General features: G+C 36.4%; 1 protein-coding gene across 4 annotated transcripts in view; it reads left to right on the top strand.

Moving 5' to 3' along the window:
* LOC139975637 (uncharacterized) overlaps positions 1-20615 on the top strand; it is a 51427-nt gene that overhangs the window by 5001 nt on the left and 25811 nt on the right. For 3 of the 4 annotated variants that reach the window (XM_071983706.1, XM_071983707.1, XM_071983708.1), the window contains exons 2-4: positions 4753-4833; positions 8447-8524; positions 17447-17593. In XM_071983706.1, coding sequence (XP_071839807.1) covers positions 4753-4833; positions 8447-8524; positions 17447-17593 — 306 coding nt within the window. Of the gene's footprint in view, positions 1-4752; positions 4834-8446; positions 8525-14329; positions 14591-17446; positions 17594-20615 lie in introns of those variants that run through there. The other variant, XM_071983709.1, reaches the window with a different exon arrangement.

A 20615-nucleotide genomic window follows, 5' to 3' on the forward strand; every position in this document is an offset into this window, starting at 1 on the left:
CTGCGACCATCTGTTTGAAGATGGTGTTGATGAAAGACACCTGCTAATTTATGGAACTAAATTTAAAAGCAATTAAAAGTAAACGTCAGTGTGTGGTAGTTATGCTGATGATATTTTAATTGGCTTCAGGGTCACAAAGGAATATCTCTGTCCAGCAAGGTCCTTATTAATCTCTATTAAAGTCTATACTTAAGTCTAGAAATGAAACTAAATTAGGAATCCAAAATCAACATGATATTTTGTGACTCACCCCGAAGTTATCTGTTTAGGTTCTATTAAAATCCAGTCATGGAAAGCAAAATATGAAAGATTAAAATCAAAGGGCTTTTCAAAGAGTTAAATATCTGTCAACAGGTGAGTAAAAACAAGGAATTTTAACGATGAAGAATGGTCCAGGGATGCCGTTGGATGAAAAAGATAATAATTTAGAAACTGATGAGCACATTTTGTTATGTTTCACGGAGGTAAAACAAGACCAGTGAGTCAGCCAGGAAAATTGAGATCTCAGATGAAGGTATCTGGTAGTTCATTATATTTGAGTCAGTATTTAAATATGATTTATGGCAAAAAAAAGAAGAAAAAAAAGAAGATAAAAAAGAAGTAAATTTGGTATCTTGTATGTATGTATGTATGTATGTATATGTGATCTTCCCGCAAGCAGGAACTCGCGAAAGAAGCCATGGAGGCTTATAGACTCGCAAGCTGACCGAAGCCAATCTCTCGGCACACATCCATTTACAGGTAACGTCCATGTCGGGAAGTTGTTATTGAACAACACCCTTGCCAGACGACACACATTGCTGTCGGCGGGGAATCGAACCGGGGATCTCATGACTGGGAGACGCCGGCGTAACCACTAGACTATACACTCCGCCATCTTGTAGACCATTAAAGCACGTTGCTATCTATAAGGATGGATATCAATGACATTTTGTCAGATTTGACAAATGATCCTTTAGTTGAGTGAGGGCTATCAATTAAAGTGACTGAACTATTTAGTCTAAAGACCCTTTCACACTAGGATGCAACGCAACCAAAAAGTCGCCGGCGATATTTCTGCTTTGCATTATAGGCGATTTTTTATTCATCGCTCGGCGATTTTTTGTCATGGAAGGAAATTTCCTGTATCCTGGATCAGATGATGATAAGTATATTTAAAAATAATATGTGCGATATTTGTACAACGACACTCGACATCATGTCATGAACCGTGCAAGAGGTTTTACAAACTTGTGATGATACAGATTTAGTTTACATAGGTTTGTTGTATGGAAGAGTAACATAGAAGAGATATAGATCATTGTGGGTACACCCTATGTTGAAAAAGGTCTCGGGTGAATACCACCAACTGGTATAATAACTTCGTTTGGATCAAGCGCGGAATGATATGACCCTTCAAAATTGACCTGTGAAAATGCAAGCCTTCAACAAGTGTACTAGAGGTGTACAGTATGCTCATGTATTGATATGGCCTTGAAGTTTCCGATGTAAGAAGTTACTCAGCGATTATTTTCAGGCTGCTTGCTGTTTCCTTCCAGGCATGTTTGTTTCTTCTCAGAGTCCTTGTATGATCTGCTGCCTACATCCCATATCTTTGTGGTGTTCCTGAACAAACAGTCAATATTAGATTTTCTTCGAAGCAAGACATATAGCCAACACGTGATTAGAAAGGTATTCACTTTTATCCTGCTAATCATGTGATGTTACAGAGGGCAATGATTGGTCACACAAAGAAAGGCACTCGGCGACAAGTGACAAAAGTTGACTTTTTTTTTTATCGCAATGCATGGTTTCTAGTGTGAAAGGGTCTAAGTAATAACATTATTTCAACTTTTTTACCGCGTCTAATGTGTGCACAGGACCAATTAGGTCAGTTCCTTAGTTCTGACAGAAAACTCAATGGTAAAACATAAGATATTTTGTGGCCTTAAATTACATGTTTATGATGCATTACAAATTTGTCAAAGACAAATGGCTGTGACTGTCATCCAAGGTTACTCTTTTGTATGAAGTTAAAAAGAACATGGTTTGGTCGAATTATTATCATTTATTTAAACAATGAATGGGTTTGCATTAACATTTAGACCTAGGTACACTGAGGAACTGATTAAAGTTTTAAAGGAGCATTCCAGAGTTTGAGCATTTTTCAACTAAATAATAATGTATAATAATAAATGAGACTTATATAGTGCCAAATCAGTAGACAAATAAAATACAAATCTTGAATATTTTAGTAACTATGGAAACATACCCAGCACACAAATTTTACTTTTTTACATTTGAACCATCACATATCAAGACTGATGTTAGTTTTTAATGTTTTAAAGGAGCATTCCATTTCCAGAGTTCGAGCATTTTTTCAACAAAATAATAATAATAATAATAAATGAGACATATATAGCGCCTAAAAAGTAGACAAAAGTAAAATACAAATCTTGAATAATTTAGTAACTATGGAAACATAGCCAGCACCCAAATTTTTACATTTTCATGAACTATAACATATGAAGACTAAACTTTGCTTAAAGTCATCCTTTTTAAAATTTCTTCCAAATATGGCTGGCTGAATGGTTCAAAACTCTGTATGATCACTATGAGATACAAAAGGGAACAACAGAGATAATTCAAATGATGCAACTTATTTCATTAGTAAGGCTTTCTCTTGCTTATAATACATGTAAGTGCAGAAGATGCATTCATGAAGCAACCATTAATTACACATGTGTTTGTTTCTGACTAACTGGAACCTTGCCACTAGCTGCTCTGTAATTGCACGCATCCATTTCATGCTTGGGAACTCGAAAGTATGTATACTTTCAACAAGGACTAATTCACAATGTTAATAGTGTTACACGTAAGTTACATACATTAGCACACTTACAGTGTGCTACATGACTATGCCTTACACATACCTATATCCCTGTAAGATCTACAACAGATCAATTTCAACCTTTGTTTTGACAAGTTCTGTAGTAATTAAAACACTTTGAACCACTTCCATGTCCAGGGTATGTTTGGAAAATTGCTATCCCAGGAATTCACCAGCGGGAGATTATAAAGTAACTTTGAAGTCATTGATGACAACTTGTACTTAGTTAGCACATATGTACTGAGTGTGCAGTTATTAAGATTGTAATGTGTATTGACTACATACGTAGGTAATAGTTTCCAAAACCAGGGAGCTGCTACTCCCTGCCAAAACCATGTAGTGAGTGACCATGCAGTACAAATAGAAAAAAAACATACACTGACTGAGTTTAAAGTGAGCGTTTCTTAATTATTTAAAAACCGCCAGGAATTAGGTATGGGGATGTGCATAAACAATCATTGAACCATGTAGTGTTTGATATGTGTTCCAAAATTTTGTGCAAATTATCAACAACAGTATCACTGAATTAGTTTAAAAAGTTATGGCATAAAGTTTGTCAAGTTTTATACATAGATGAATTTACTTCGCTCCTCGCTTACCTGTCTCCCCACAACTTTAGCACTCCTACCATGCCTATAATGAACTGGTAACCTTTTAACACTGTGTGCCCTTTATAGCCCACTGTCATTGCACAAACTGTACGTTATAGATGTGAGCACATCGTCAGTAACTTATACTGTAAAGATGGGACATGTATCATTATAGCAGAGTTGTCAGTCAACATTACCTTAATGGCTGGCCAGTGACAGAAGCAAAATAAGACTTTTTCTTCACAAAATAAAATTACTCAATCATTACTGTCTGTAATTCAAGGTTAATGAAGAGAGAAGTAACTTACAAGACATGCTGTTACGCTGTGGAATATCTTGCTCAGTAGTACGTGCAAGGGTGGGGTGGGTGGGGGGGGGTTTGAACTGAATTTTTAAATTTGGCTCTCCTACATCCCCCTCACCTTTGCAGTAGTGTGTTCAAGGGAGGAGGGAAGCGGGGTGGACTGGAATATTATAATTGGCTCTCATACATCTCCCTTCTCCACCTTTGAAGTAGTATATGCAAGGGAGGAGTCAAGGAGGGTGGACCGAAATGTTATAATTTGGCTCCCCTACCTCTCCCTCACCACCTTTATAAATCCTATGGATGTTACAAGTCTTGCTTGCACCTTCCTGCCAGACTCTTCACATCACAAATAATAGAATTCTAGATTATGTGAATGAAGTAGAAATATATCCCCATATTTCAATTTTTCTTTACGATTAACATTTTGGAACCTTTCGTGCTCAAGTATCTCTAATAGTCTTATCTGAGTTGTGTCCTAAAGATAAATTACGTTTTCAATTGTCGAAAAAGTTGTTAGTATCCTGAGGTCAGCTGTAAAAATATGAAAAATAGAAGTTACTTTAAAAGTAGACACAATTCCCGAATGACCATCGTGTCTAGCTTACATGACAGATCTCTGTGAAGAACAATTAACTTCGTAAGAAATATCTCCCTTCAATTTGGGAGATATCCTAGTGTATACAGTGAGTCTTATCTGGGAGCTGTCATGGTTTTAAAAATTAATCTGTGATGTCATAAAAGTAGCATGTTCATAACATATTCATAATATTTATTAATTTGCTTTCTTTGTAAAGCACCTTACCTTAAGCAGTGACTTTTGTAGACTGATTTGGCGCTATATAAGTCTCATTTATTATTATTATTATTATTATTATTAATATTATTATTATTATTATTATGATTATTATTATTTTTCTTATTTTTATTTTTATGATTATTATAATTATTATTATTATTATTATTAATAATTTACTCTCATCTTTCAGTATGTCGGCTCCTTCACGGTCGCCCACCTTTCTCCTCCGAGTCGTGCTGAGTTTGTCAGACTGCAGCTTCAGACGTTACAGGTATGGACACAAAATCTTACTAACATTATTGAAACCACACATCTATAGTGTAAATAGATATCTTATTTTGACATTTGACATGTGCATTAAACCACAAACATGCAGTGGTAAGGGTTTATCTGGAGAATTTTCAGACACATCATTGAAAGTGCAATAAATTACAGTGTACAATTAGATAACATATTGTCTTCAATCATTGATAAGTTTTGTTCTTTCTTTTTCCATGAGGTACAACACTGAGTTCACACTGCGCCATATACAGCAGTGCATAAGACCAATGACCACAACCTGTAACCGCATATGTATGTCAGTATATACACACAACCATGCATGAATTCATGAATTGACACGTGTGATAGCATATATCCTGTACTGTGGCTGTACGTACAACATGCATTACCCTGCCCAGCCATCTAACACAAGTTCCAATTCTAGATTGGATCTACAGATTTAGAAACCATGACCTGCAATATAAATCCCTTCTTTCCTGTTGCCTCTGTAATAGTACTCCTCAGTAGTAAGTGTATAGTAAAGATTTGAAAATATCACCTGGGTTTTTTTTTTGTTTTAGAGATTTCGATGATGACGGGTAGTCTGGTACTAAATTTCTTGTCTTTTGTTTTCTTTTCCTATTTTGATTATGTATGCATGATTTTAAATATGATGCAAAGATGTCACACATTGCGATTTGACCAATGTCTGCGAGAGAAGAAAATTGTACATTTGTAACATTTAACATACACGTATATAGACGGACTGACTACAAGGGAGTGGGTGAACAATAAACAGGTTGGTAATGTATAGGGTGAGTGCATGTAGCAACACTATGAAAGTATAACAGTAACTTCAATCCATGGTTACATAGGAATTTACCTTTGCTTACTTGTCTCATGTATACTTATATACACTCTGGTCCTCCTATATTTACAAAAATTGGTGAGAGCTGAGCTAGGAACTCGCACTTTAGCTCATGAATTGTTGTCATGAATTGTTTGAATAAAAGTTCTGTTTTCAAGTTCTCATTTCATAAATTATGCAATATTTATGTCATTTTCCATTTTTTTGTTCCAAACAATTTTAAAGCAATAGGTGTAGCTTTAATACACAAACACAATAAAATGGAACCCCTACCCCACCCTCCTCCCAAAAAAAAAGCATAGCAAAATGTGGACATATATTGCTCAATAGTAATATGCAGGATTTCTGAATATAGGAGATATGTCATTTCCCACAGTGATGTTAATGGTCGCTACAATGGAAGTATAGTTTATAGTGTATGTATGGTAGGTAGATCGAGTACTAGCTGTTGGCTGAGTCATACAGCTCTGTTTACTTCCCAACGGTAGTCCCCAGAAAATTTAAAACATGCAGGTATTTACTGTTGCTAAGGAAAAATTTCACGGCACTGTGTTTCGTGTGAAAAGTGCTCCTACTGTACAGATGCCCTGACCTTGGGAACTGGGATATTTCGAAAACACCAGAACAGTACCAGTGAAATTTGCTGTGCCTGAAGTACCCTCTCTCCAAAGTCATCAGTTAGGGTTGTATGCTATCCAAGTGTCATGTGACTCATGGCTTTCTCGCTGGAAAGAATAAGACCACTCAGACATCAATGGAAGTTTATTCTCTGATCATGGAGGTGTACAAGGGAATTATGTCAGATTACATTTAAAGGATCAGCATTACTTAATGGTCCTAAATTTAAAAGATGTAGTTTATCTTCCAATAGGTTCTGATTATCTCCAAGATATTACCAGAGAATGTGTGGGGGGGCAGGGGTGTGTTGGATGTGGGGAGGGGTCTTTAGTTTCAATTTCACAGTGAGGAAAGAATGAAGGGGACACCAATGAATGTGTTGTGATTTGTAATGCGATGCATACCATCTTTGAAGGAGAAGATATATAGACGCATAGTTTGAAGAAATCTAAAAATAGTTTTATGTGCATCTGTAACATCACACCTGTTCATTCCAAGTTACATTGCCTGAAGACAACCAAAGTCCTGTTTGGATGCAGGCCTGGCTGGTGACAAATAAAGGGTGGAAAAAAACCCTACTGTATGTCAAAGTGTATTTACAGTATTTTATAACTTGGTAACACCTGCTTGCAACAGGAGTCCAGCAGATGGAAATGAACACTGCATGGTATTGTACTGTAGTTGTTAGCGAAGGAGACACAAACCCAACCATCATTGTTAGTCTACTACGTCTTTATGATAATAATAATAAATTAATAACAAATTACATTTATAGAGCGCTTAATACAGCGTTTCAAAGGGCTTTACAAAGTAGGAAAGAGACAAAGGAAACCAAGGCAAAAAAGAAACTAGGAATCAAACAGAAATGTTTTAAGTTGTCTCTTGAAAATACAAAGGGAGGGAGAGTCACGAACGTGAAATGGGAGTTGGTTCCAAAGAGAAGGGGCAGCGACAGAAAAGGCACGATCGCCATAACGAGTGCGGGTGTGATAGAGATAACCGACATGAAAACCTTTCCCAAACAGATAAGAAAAAGAAGCCTGCTATTAGCTTACAGTAGTTTTGGAGATATCGCATATTTAATGTTTCTTCACACACTAGGCTGAAGACTTGCCTCAAGCCGCATGTGCTTCATTGTTTTATGTTCTTCGTTAGCAACATGTTGATTGACTTTGTAATTTGTACAGTAGGTAGATTTTGCTATGATGCTGAATCTAAAAAAAGGTTGAAGCTCTTAACATGACCTCCTACTTATGGCTTTTGGTTTCGCAAACCTATAACACCTATGGACACACCTATAACAGTTTACCTTGAATATACTGTACACTATACAGTATATGACAAGAAAAACCAAAAGGGAACTAAAAGCTTACAGATTGCAGTACTTAGCACTATAGACAACACAGAATAATCAAATGACAGCCTTCTGACATGACATCTACACTAGGATATCTCCCAAATAGAGCAAAATGTTTCTTTATATGTGAGACGTTCTGCACAAAGATCTCTGTCGTATATAAAGTATTAGCTCTGTGGACAGGCAGTATGTTCTAAACTGTTACCCATTTGTTTAGTAAGGACTTTGTTAATAAGAGTGCATATTTTGAGTGTAGACAGGTAAGAGGTCCGCTTCTATTCTTTTTTCTTTTTTTGTGGTATTTGACAAAGTTTTAGTGACTCATATCTCAATAGTATCCAATTCTCTTTATGTTTATTAAATTACAAATTATCTCACGGATAATTTACAATTAAATTGTAAAACGGTTGTGGTCAAGTGGTTAAGGCACTGGCAGTGGACTTGTGATCTAAGGATAACAGGTTCGAGCCCTGGCCAGATCATTGCGTTGTGTCCTTGGGCAAGGCACTTTATCTCCATTGCCTCTCTTTACCCAGGTGTATAAATGGGGACCTGTGAGATAAAATGCCAGATGGGCGCTGTTTAGCTGCTGCCATGTGGAGGGATTGTCTCTATGTTTGACAGGTTATCATTGACCAGGGTAATATTGTGATGTGCCTTGAGCACCGTAAATTGGTGGAGATGTCTGCACCTTATAAATCTGCAATATAATGATATTATTATAAAATTATAATTAATTAGTTGAAGTTTTTAATACTTCAAAATTTGGCTCCTTTCCAGACACCAAAGAGGTCAAGGGAAGTGTCGCTCTTCATCTCAATGTCCGGGATCAAGGTCTGCAGCCCAGAGGATGATGGGGTGAGTATTAATATATTTAATTTGCTCAATTTCAGATGCTAAAATCCCATATTCACTTCGCTCCTCGCTTACCTGTCTCCTCAAAAGTTTTGTAACATCATCAAAGTTTCATCTCCAACTTTTTTCCAACCTTTTAAGTTTCAAACTTTGACCGAAGATCTTGAGTGTTCTTAATATCTGGTTAATCCTGAGCTTCACACAGTCTGTTATGATATCCTTGGCCAGTAGGCTTACTGTTCAGACAAATGTCTTGTGAATGTGGCTTTATTTTGGAAAACGCAATCTTCACCAATTTCTTTAACATCAACCCTGTATCAATAAATAGAGTTGATAGTACTACTGTACTGTAGATCTGCTGTGTAAACTGTTGTGACCTTCAGACATGTCAATATCAAAGGCATAGATGTACATATATAAAATTAACATAAGTCCCTTACATATATACTGCCCTCTGTATTCTACTTAACAAAATGGAATTGTTTGTGAATTAGTAGACATCAGCCTTAAATCATGCTATGCTTACAGTATCTGCTTACTGACAAAGTTCTACTAAACTCTCATTTGTGTGCATCACATGCCCCATTTTATAAGCATGGTATCTTTTGAGCCCTCCTTATTATCTGAATAAAGTGTAAAATGTGGACTATAAAAAGGTGAAATCAACGAGAGGTTCGAATCGATGATAATACAGTTGCAAATGGAATTGAAAATCTTCAGAATATTACATTTTGAAGGTAGATAAAAGTGGGTGGCAACCTCAAAGCTATAGTAGTTGGTGACACTAAAGTGGGTAACACTAAAGTGGGTCAAAGGGGGAATCTGCCTCTAAAAATCCTAAAAATACTTGAAAGCTAATTGGACTAAAGTACATAAGTTGAGAGGAGACATGTAAGCCTTATCATTGATAAATACACTGTCAAAGAGACAAGCTTTCTGGTTTTCTTTCGTAGTGTGCACATTTCAGATCTCCACCATAGGGTTGACCTCGCTGTTATACATTTAATAGCACCTGTCGGATGTCAAAGGCGCGCATGCCAACAATTAGGAAGTTGTTGCATATTGTCGTCGACACGGGTGGATGTTCGTCTAATTACATTTGAACAGCCAGGTTGTAAAAACGAGACTCGACATTTCGCCTTTTGACAGTAGAATAGGAGGACAGGAAGGTCCATTAGAGTGTAGACATACAGGTTTACATGCACCAACAGGAAGTCATATTTTGCAAAACAGGATGGAAAATCAGAAATGGGTAGAGATCCTAGTGAAATGCATGTTTACACAGGAGACAAAGTATAAAGAGGTTACAATAGATATTAAACAACAGGATGAACCAGGCCTGTTGTAAATTTAATTATAGGCGCATGGATGGATATTTTGACCAACAAAGTAAAGCAGAGTACAGTATATATTGATAACAACAGGATATAGGTCTAGATATGTTGACAAAGAAATTAGGCGAACAAAGAAATTGATCTCTCCCGTATCTTGGCAAAGAAAATACAAAGGAAATGTCTTCGTTAAAACCAGAAGCAGGGTTCATCATTTGTGATGACTTATGTTTTGATTATCCACAGTAGCATTTTACTTTAGTTCAGAAATTTTTCCAAGCCTGAATTTTTCCGGAAATTTCATGATTCCATTTATTTCTCAGCTGATCATCGCCCAGACACTAATTGTAAATTGTTCATCCATTAATTAATAAATTAATCATAATTGCTTATAATAAATATTTTAGTGTAATTACTTATACAGTGATCGTTCTTGCAATTGGTATTGTACTCTACAAGTCAAATTAATGCATGATATAATTTATCAGTTTTGAAAGATAGCATCAAAAATGTTTTTTTTTGTGTTCAATATTGATTCAAAGAGCTGGTTAAAGAGAATTTCCAAAAAATAGATTTGTAAATTGGGAATGTAAACCCGACTTTCCCTCAAAAGAAAGCAAAACAACAGCTGGCTTAATATGTTATGCTGTATTTAAATTGTGTTGTTTTAAGCAGAGCTCTGTTAAAGTTGAGTTTGATCAATTCGAAAATTTCCATGTAACAGGGTCTTTAATAGCTTGACAACTCAAAGTTCCATTCAAATGGTGAAGTTAAATGTGGAATTAAATTGAAAATTTGCAACTAAGGTCCTTTGAACATATGATTTAAAATTCTGTATGCAAAGTGTGCGAGTAACAAAATGTCGAGGATGTAACGGTATTCATCATATTCTAGCTGGAGTAAACTCATTCGGTGTAAAAAGGTTGATCAAAAAAGATTGATCAATGAATCGTACTTTGTGAAATAACTAGCAAGTTTTGTAAAACTACTAACCATAATGCATTTAATCAAAATTCAAGCAAATGTAGAAGATGTTTAATTGCTGGCTGTTATTATAAACCATCAGGTGTAACCTCTCTGCCATAATATTTTGTCTACACCAACAAAGTGTTGCCCATGATGCAAGTACAGTAGGTGATAATGTCAATACCACTAAACATTGGTCTGACCCCCCCCCCTATCCTAGACCCCACCTCATCTCCCCCTCCACCCTATACCCAATCTTGTATGATGATCTGTTTCGAGGCCCCTTGCACAGCGAATTCAATCGTGATACTGTAAGTCAGTTTATACTCAAAGATTGAAATGCACTTTTCTGAAAGGGTTACATTGTCAGTTATTCATAGCTGCATAAATAGAACAAGTTCTGTATCTCATGGGAGGAAGCTGTCTCAGTTTTTCCAGAGCATGCAGACAGCCCTCAGCCCCTCAAGAGTCAAAGACCTTTTTGTTGTATCAGCAGATTGATACCGTGTTTACAGTTTGTATAACACGGCTTGAAATACTTTTTCCTATCTCATACATAATGTAAAATAGTTACCAGCATTAATTACATTTCTACTTTGCCCTCAAGGTAAAAATAACTTTGGACACAAGCTTTGGACTGTAAAAGAAAATAGTATATAGCTGGGTGTTATAAGCTAAAGTAGATCACTATGCATAGATGTGGTGGTAGGGGTTTATAATCCAAGATGGAGTGGGAGTGAAATAGAAACCAGGGGGGTTAAAAGATCATTGGAAGGAGCCACTACAAAAGGAATTGTGTTTCAGATTCTTGGAACTGAAATCCCTAACAGCTACACAAACACAGACAAACACACATACAGTATATAATACTTTGTATTATATATCCAGACAGGGTGACAATGCACTAACTATATAGTACAGTTAACCTGCCTTTGGACTCTCTCAAATATCGAGACACAATTATTTAGAGGGAACTGAAGTATGCACAGACTTATTCCAATTTTCCCTTTCCACACTCTACAACCACCTTTGCTACAGGTCCCTGTTTTCTTTCTATTTGTTGAAGAATTATAAAACACATTAATTAATTACATTTTAGCTTATAATAAAGGGGAAAAAATGCATTGGAAACTAAAGAAATTTATTTTCAAAGTATTTTTCATTCGAGACGTCGGCTCTCATTTGAGACACGTCGGCTCTCATTCGAGACATCGGCTCGCATTCGAGACATCGGCTCTCATTTGAGACATCGCATTGTCTGAGACCACTTAAATCATGTTAATCTGAGACTGAAAAATGTATTGAGACCGCTCAAGACCGAGTCCGGTCAGAAGACCGGACAGAACTGTAGGTCTCAAGTCCTGTCTCAAGTTCTGCGATCCTAGAGACATGTCCGCTTGTTTGGGTCACAGCTATGGTCTGCAGGGTCAAGAGGGCATCCTGTTTGAAGAAGTGTTTCTGCACAAGGGGATATATATTGCAATGCCTTTTTTTGACCTAATCAAAATGCTGCAGTAACTTGTAAATTGATTTTACTTTATCCCTTCAAGAACTCCTGGTGGGTTTCTGCTATGAAGAGGGTTGCCTCAGAGGCAGATTAATTTACACCCGCTGTGCGGAATTTTGTAAATTTCACCAGTTTTTGCATAATTTCTGCAAATTTCTGTTAAAAATATAAATTCTGTGCAGAAATATTATGGATTCATATGTACCACATGGAGTTTTGTAAAAGTTATGGTGGTGTAAAAGTTTTATATAAAACGATCCCACTTGAGCAGTTGTCCGTTTGCATATCAGGGTCAAATTATTGGTACAGTACAGTACAGTATGGGTTCTTGGGCTGATAACCAAAAATATATTGTGGACTGCCATGGTTTCTGAACGGACTGGAAAGTTGCATATAATCAAAGTTGTAATGTGAATGAACAATGACCAAATTCACTCAAAAAGGTCACATATTCATGGGCGCCTCAGCAAGCCATCGAAGGAATTAGGAATGAGATATATACATATCTGTGAATATCTCTGTGGGTAAACCCTTTGTGACCGTGTGATATTAGTACAGTAATGAATCTTTGTGGTTCTAACCTTTATATAGTGTGATATGAATATTCATGAATATATGTAAATATCCTTATGGTTTCAACCACGGAACTGGATTTCACATCATCCCTGCCATGAAAATGGAGACACCCTGCAAAGACCATCATATTACAGTATGATCAAGGTCATGGACACTATTAAATAATAACTATGAGTATTGGCAAGCTAATTAATAAAACTGAATTATGACTTATTATAGCCCAAGTCTGGTCTAGAAAGCAATATAAAAACCTTCGCTGTGAAGCTGCCAGGCATTTAAAACATATCAACTCTGCAGGTCGTTGTAACCTCAGTAAAAGCTTGCCTGCAATAGACATTAAAGTTTCTTAGCTCAGGAAATGGAGAAATATGAGTTCAACAGAGGATGTTGTCTTTGTCACCATGTACATTGATTGCTCTCGTGGGAATTTCATTGGAATAGGAAAATATTAGAAATCAAGTTCATACATAACTATGTAAATTTAACTTCAAAATAAAATAAAACTGTGCAAACTGCTTATCCACTAGAGAGCCTGTATAGGAGAAAGTGTAAAAGTAAGTTGGCCTGACTTTTCGATCCTAGCAGGATCTTCTTCAAAGGCGAAATGACAAGTAACAGTAACAGAAGGGACAAAAACACGCACAGAATACAGACAGGTTAATGAGCATGGTGAACACAAAGAGACAGATGTAAGGGGATTAGTAAATTTAACTTGTAGAAAATTTGTAAAAAATTTCAGAGAATTTGAGTGTAACACAATATTATATCAATTGTTCATTACCATGTGTTGTCTTTTTGTGTTTTTTCCCCTAAATACCAACAAGGATGTAAATAAATTTATGCATATGCATATGAGAATGATTGAATCGATCAAATCATGTGGAATTCATTTGAATATTTAAGTGAACAGCAAGCCACGAATCAAAGAGGGAATATATATAAATTTTCTAATTAAAATTTTAGAGGCTACCAGAGTATTAATTCAAAGTTGATTTTACAAGTCACTGTAGCCTGTCTACTGTACTTGTTCGATTTCAAACTGCTCATTGTAAAATTGAAAGAATTAGAATTTATGGAGAAAAATCTTTAAATTATACCAATATCAATATCAGGATACTGCATGTTGTTGATCTACATACTGTCTGCAGTGACCTATAAACTAGAGCTAATAAAAAATATTAAAGTTAAGTGACAGTTTTGGAAACTAAGCAGTTTATCGTATAAAGGGAAAAAAAATATTGTTGACACCTGACAAAGAAAAGGACCAATTGATTGTCCCTATTCCGAGCATGCTTGCCATACAAAGTTCAGGTACAGCTTGCTTTGCAGCACCTTTTGTGTCCCAAACCTTGAAAAGCATGTTTACACTGCGATCTAGCTGTGTTTTTTGGTGATATTAGTTAACGTCAGTTGCACAGTACTCACAGCGTATATACAAAGTTACCAAAGAGGAAGTATCGGACGTAAGGACTTAAAAAACTTTGCAAAAGGAATTTACTAAGTCGTCTACATATTTCACATGCACAATTTGAAGGCTCCATAAGTCAATCAGCCAGTGCTTGGTCGTGTGGACGTAATCTCAAGTCGAATATATAGTTTGAACTGGAAACTGAACAAATTTTTAATATCCTGCGCAACGTATATATATTCAAAGAACTCCGTGCATGTAGTTCATGATGTTATGCTTTGGTAAGTTTTTCCTTCAAATCACGCGTCTTTTATTGTGAAGGCCATGCTTACATGCCTACAAGTAGTACATGGTGTATTCATTGCATTATGACAGCTTTCAAAACTAGAAGGCTTGGTTGATGAAAGGGGGGTTCATGGTCGATCTCTCGTTTAATTGTGTTTTTATGTAAAAAAATGTAGGGACTTAACCATTGTACAGTGATACTCTCACACATATTGCATGAGTATGCATCATGTACTGTAGATGATTGAATTGTTAAAAATAAGAACGCATGGAATTGTTAAAATAGTAAAATGTCACCTGTTAATAGCTCTAGCTTAATCACAGAATGAAAATAAGTCTGCCTTGAATCTTGTATGCAATGTACTATAAAGCAATAAAGTGCTACTGTATAAGCCTGTTTATCTTCTTTCTGTAGGCCTACATAACATATCCTCTAGGAACTACAATGTACGTAGGCTTATTAAAAAAAATATATAAAAAAATTAATAAAAAAAAATATTTATTTTGTTTTTATCAAAACTGAACAGATAATCTTTGACAGGTTTTAAATCTCTATTCTGCTATATGACTTCTCTCCTACGGTGCCACTAATGTGAAAGTTACACTAATAGCAGTGTTCTCAAATACATTTGTATGGTGTAAACATGGTGCAATAATGGTGCAAATAAAAGTGACTGCTTTAAATTTGAAATATCAAACATTTCAGAAAAGGTATCTAACAAAACTCTGATGTATATCAATTATCAAAAGGCCCATATACTGAAATGTTTCAAGTCAGAGATGCATTGACCTTTTGGTCTTCACTGGCGAACTGAGTTCAGTCCATAATACGAGTAAGATTTTTTATTTGTAAAAGAAACATTATGTAAAATGCATGAGGAAGCCATGTATGATATATTACCTTTAGTAATAATTACTGTATTAGAATCATTGTCATGAAATTAACTGTCAGAATTAGGCTTAGAAGTACAGATCTGGTCACCAGATAGTCGTACCACTCAGTGCAGTGTTGTCTACATACATGTATCTGAAAGTGTATGGCATAAGAATTGTTTTGAATGAGTAAAGCAAAAAAAAGTCTGAAAGTCTGGTATAAATATACTACATAGCATAAAAACATGAAAAGTCTCTGTTTATTAGTGTAAAGAATAATTTTTATTTGATTAAATTTTAAATTTTATTGTACAATGAAAAAAATTCAACAAAGACATTTTCCAGCAGGGAGTCTCATTCTGAATTTATGCAGATAGGTTATCAGTACATGGCTCAAGATATGCTAGAAAGAACCAAATAAAGGTCACCCAAAGCTGAGACATCACACTTTTTTCATTTGGCACCCTCTAAACATCTTCCCACACTTTCCCATACCAAGGCAATTAAATACCTGTCGTACAAAAGTCTTTGCACATGTGTTGTGTTCTTTTGAAAACTTTGAGAAATTTAAAACTTTCTTAAATTTGAGGACAATGATGTCAATTAACGTTTAATTAACTTTCAATTGAAGGGATTTTCATGCATGCAGTTCTCGTTAACATGTACTGTTGAACTGAGCAGCCAGATTTAATATCTATAAACAGCCATGATTTGGTATGACCTTGCCAGGTAATTGATTTATTTACAGAGACTAAAGTCACACTTGAAAGCTTTGACTCAAAACTTCAGACAATATGGTGGGTGGACGTGAAGTACGTGTCTGTGAAGTGTTGTTAGAATACACACACATGGAGGGTAGAGACCCAGTGTATGCAGGGCCTGTGCAATCTGAGGGGTTCTGTTTAATAGGGCATTGATTTCCAATGACTTTGCAATTTACTGTTTTTTCCCCATGGAATCCAACTAGGGAGCTGCGTAGCTTTTTCAGATCCAAGTAAACTAACAATATAGTTAATAGTTCTCTTTTTTTACCTGGAAGGGGAAATATTTGTGACGGTATACCGAGAAATTGTACAGAGAGTTCTGTGTTGAATTCCTTCCCTTCTGTTCGTAAAGTGTAATTCTTTACATATTATTTGAAGGATAGTAGAGTAAGGTTCATTTAAATTCTCCTCAGGTGGTTGTAGGTATTTTCCCAGACCGTGCGGGATAAATTTATGTACATGCAGATGGGTATTGATTAAGTAAATTATTTAACGTCAGGTCCATAGTTGATGCAAGAAATTCTGAGAGGTGGAGGGGGTCTGGTGGGGGTTGTGACACTTCTTGGAAGACCATGTGTCCTGGGAAGTCACTAGTCCCTAGATATCACTGCCCACCGATCTTCCTTCCAAATCTACCAATCTACCAAAGGATTAAATCAGCCATAGATCATCTTTACTATATCTGTATTTGCAAATAGCCCCCAATCCTCCTTCCTCCCCCCCCCCCCCCCAAGAAAACAAAAAATTGCTTAATTGTCCATATTTATGTCAATAACATCAGGCTGCAGTGATTACCTCCAGAGATATGTTATAATGTTGAATTTACTTCGCTCCTCGCTTACCTGTCTCCCCACAACCTTAGCACTATCATTCTACCTAGAGCGAACTGGTAACCTAACATCATTGTGCGCCCTCTATGACCGGCCCCTCTGGTCAAAGCCCTTCCTTCTCATTCTACTAGCCAAAGTGCCTTGACGTCCATTTTGTATGTGGAATTTTTTTTCCTATCTTCAATTCGTATCGGGATCAGCATGTTTTCTGAGAACATAACAACCATGATGCATTTCTTCTAGCCCTGAAATGCAGTCCCTTCTTTGTAACTTTATCGACACTAAGGCCTGTAATGGCTTTTACTAGAAACGTATCAGATATTTTTTTTTATCATAATCAGTTTTTTTCTTCAAGTTGTTTTCATATTTTTTTCTCCTTTGACAGGTCGTGTTGATGGCCCATGCCCTCAAGCGGATCTCCTACGCCACTTGTGATCCCGATTTCAAACAGTTTGCATTTCTTGCCAGGAACCCAAAGGGACCAGTCGGCATTCAGTATTGCCACGTTTTCATCACGTCAGAGAAGTATGAGGTAAACATTTGTAAAATTATGGGTCAAAAGCACAAAAGTTGACATAATTTTCTGACTCTAGAGCTGAAAGAACTAACAGGGACTAATTTATCCGGTATCTCATCTCAAAACGCTATGCTAAATATTCAATTTGCTGCTATACAAGTGTTAAGATGTATAGCAGTTTTCTACACAGGAACTATATAGTATTCAATGAGAGAACAAATATCAGAGCCTTTGAAAATGATACCTGAAATTTGAAAGCTTTATTATTTCCTGACTACTGCACTCCTCATCTTTACAGTATGGTGACTACAGTATTGACAGGATATATGCAGGGCAAATGTTTAATGGTAGTCCGGTCGATCGAGACTACCAAATTTCATGTTTGGACAACCAACAGTTGGTGTTCTACTCACCAACCTACACATCTCTCCTACAGTGTACATACTGGTGTTATATTCACCAAACCTACACATCTCTCCTACAGTGTACATATTGGTGTTCTGTTCACCAAACATACTGTACACATCTCTCCTACAGTGTACATTTAGTGTTCTATTCACCAAACCTACACATCTCTCCTACAGTGTACATATTGGTGTTCTATTCACCAAACCTACACATCTCTCCTACAGTATACATTTTGAATTGGTCATTGTTATTTTGCCCTGATATAGTACTCAGAACATTAAAATATGCTGGCACACTGCATCCCGGGCCACTTCATATGATTGAGGTAGTTGTAAGTAATTTTACACATCTTTATAAATCCATCTTGGATAAAAGTTCAAGTGTATCAAAATGGCTTTATTCACATTGCAATAGGATAAAGTATTTTGTGGCTATAGTAAGATATTAGTGAAGAAGAAGTCACTCCAGTTCATCCATTCTGCATTTAATATTTTCCACTAAATTTTGGGTTATCAATCAATCTTTCGTACAATTAAAATACATCCTGGCAATCTGCATGCTAATGAGCCTGCCTGTAATTATGTCAGCCCGAGCTAGCTAGTTGATGCACGCACACTACAGTACCTCTTGTCTTGTGTAAGCTGCCGGGATCTAGCAGACTGGATGGTCAGGTTATTGCCGACATGTCATGTGTGACCATCTAGTAGTTTTTTTTTTCATGATGGCTGTCTGTATTTACTTCACACCTCTCTTACCTGTCTCCATACTACATATGTACTCAAATCAACCTATGCCTTCCAAAATTTAGTATTACTGTACATTTTAGCATTTTTTGAAGGCTGCCCGTACTCTGTTTCAAGTTCTAATCAAAAGATCCATGACCTTCCCTGACATTTCTATTTCTGATGTCATAGATTGTCTACATAATATATTTATTTATCCCCACCCCCCAAGTACTATACTGGAAGATTTCAGCACTGGTGTGACCGTTTGGGGATAGGTAATAATACTTGACAGAACTTTGTTTAACATTTCGGCTAGGTCATTCTATAAATAAATATGTAAAAATACCGGACTGCTGTATTACGTAGAACAGTGGTAAGAGAAACACACTGCATTTCATCCACTAACTGAAGAATATCTTAAAACTGTCATTAATTGCTGGTGTCTCCATTGGTTACCGAAGTTTACCCATAAAGGGAGCTCCCGTTGTCCTTTGGGAATATTGGCATTTTGTACATGTGTCATTTTTAATATGCATTTCAAGTCAACGGCTTTATCTTTTCATAGTTGATATGTACCACGTTTCTTCTGTTAAGTATTTATTCTCACACACACGAACACACACATTCGCAAACCCAAACACACAGAGAGATACATACCTGAGACGGAGCTGACAGTGTATTTATATAGTTCATATCCTACTGATGATGATGATGATGTACAGTATATATGTATAGCAATGGTACATGTCACACTGACTGTAAACTGCCATCAACCCTGAAATATTCCATCTGTACATTGCCTGTATAATTAACTTAATTGTTGCCTTATCAACAGTAAAATATGATCAGATTTCTTTAATATTCACTGCGGGGGGGGGGGGGGGGGTCGGCTGATAGTGAGTGCGGGTGATGTAATGTCAGAGACCAACAGCTGACTGTCGATATATATCAAAAATAAATCATGCATGACATTTACTCAACCGTGTAAAACAGAGTGTATTCATTCTCTGCTTTATGTTCCATATATTCATTGGATCGTTCTAACATTACAATGAGATTCCAAAACAATTTTCTTTGTGCAAAGTTGCAGTTGATAGTTTACCAAATTGTGCAGTTAATTATATCGCCGAATTATGTCAGATTTTCATTGTCTGTTTCCTGATGGTTAATAATTCATTGCACATTGTAAATGACCTTTGAAGGTCATCAACTTTGTTCCCTAAGATATGCTAGACTGTCAGATAATGGTCACCCATGTCGGTAAACTTGTTATTGCGACATTGAAAATCATCTTAATTCAGAAAGACGAGACCATAGTTCTTTAACCGGGTTTCTATTTCGTGTAATAAATGTTTTGGGGATACAAACAATCTCTATTGATTTGTTATTTTTGGGGCTATACACCAGCGAGTGACCCTCAGCAGTTGTTAAGTCATACTTCCCTACACGTTGATCATTGTTGCACAATGTCGACATACCTCTGAGGATGTATTTTTCGGGACACAAGGATATCTCTTTATTTCGGCATTCAGAAAGCACGGTAGGAATCGACCGTGAATAACAACAACTTGCAGGGGTTTTATATGTGTGCCATTGGCGAGCCATGGGACGCAGAAGTTAATTTATCTTCTGAATCACAGCTTGGCATTGAAACTAGAGATGATATCCCTGTCATGCATTGAGACCACATACGGCTGGGATGAACTATGCAGGGCTGCTGTCTTGTTGAACTTTCCCATGAGAGCACAAAACAATTCACCAGGGGGTGGAGGCTCAGTTGATACATACAAATATTGACTCGTTTTCCAAGCGACCTTTGACCTAGGATGAGAATTCGTTTTGAGGAGACAAAAGCACACTTTGTTTCTCTATGCTAGGGCAATAACGCATATATACAAAAGGGA

Source organism: Apostichopus japonicus, chromosome 11 (genome assembly GCF_037975245.1).
Source record: "Apostichopus japonicus isolate 1M-3 chromosome 11, ASM3797524v1, whole genome shotgun sequence".
Classification (NCBI taxonomy): domain Eukaryota; kingdom Metazoa; phylum Echinodermata; class Holothuroidea; order Aspidochirotida; family Stichopodidae; genus Apostichopus; species Apostichopus japonicus.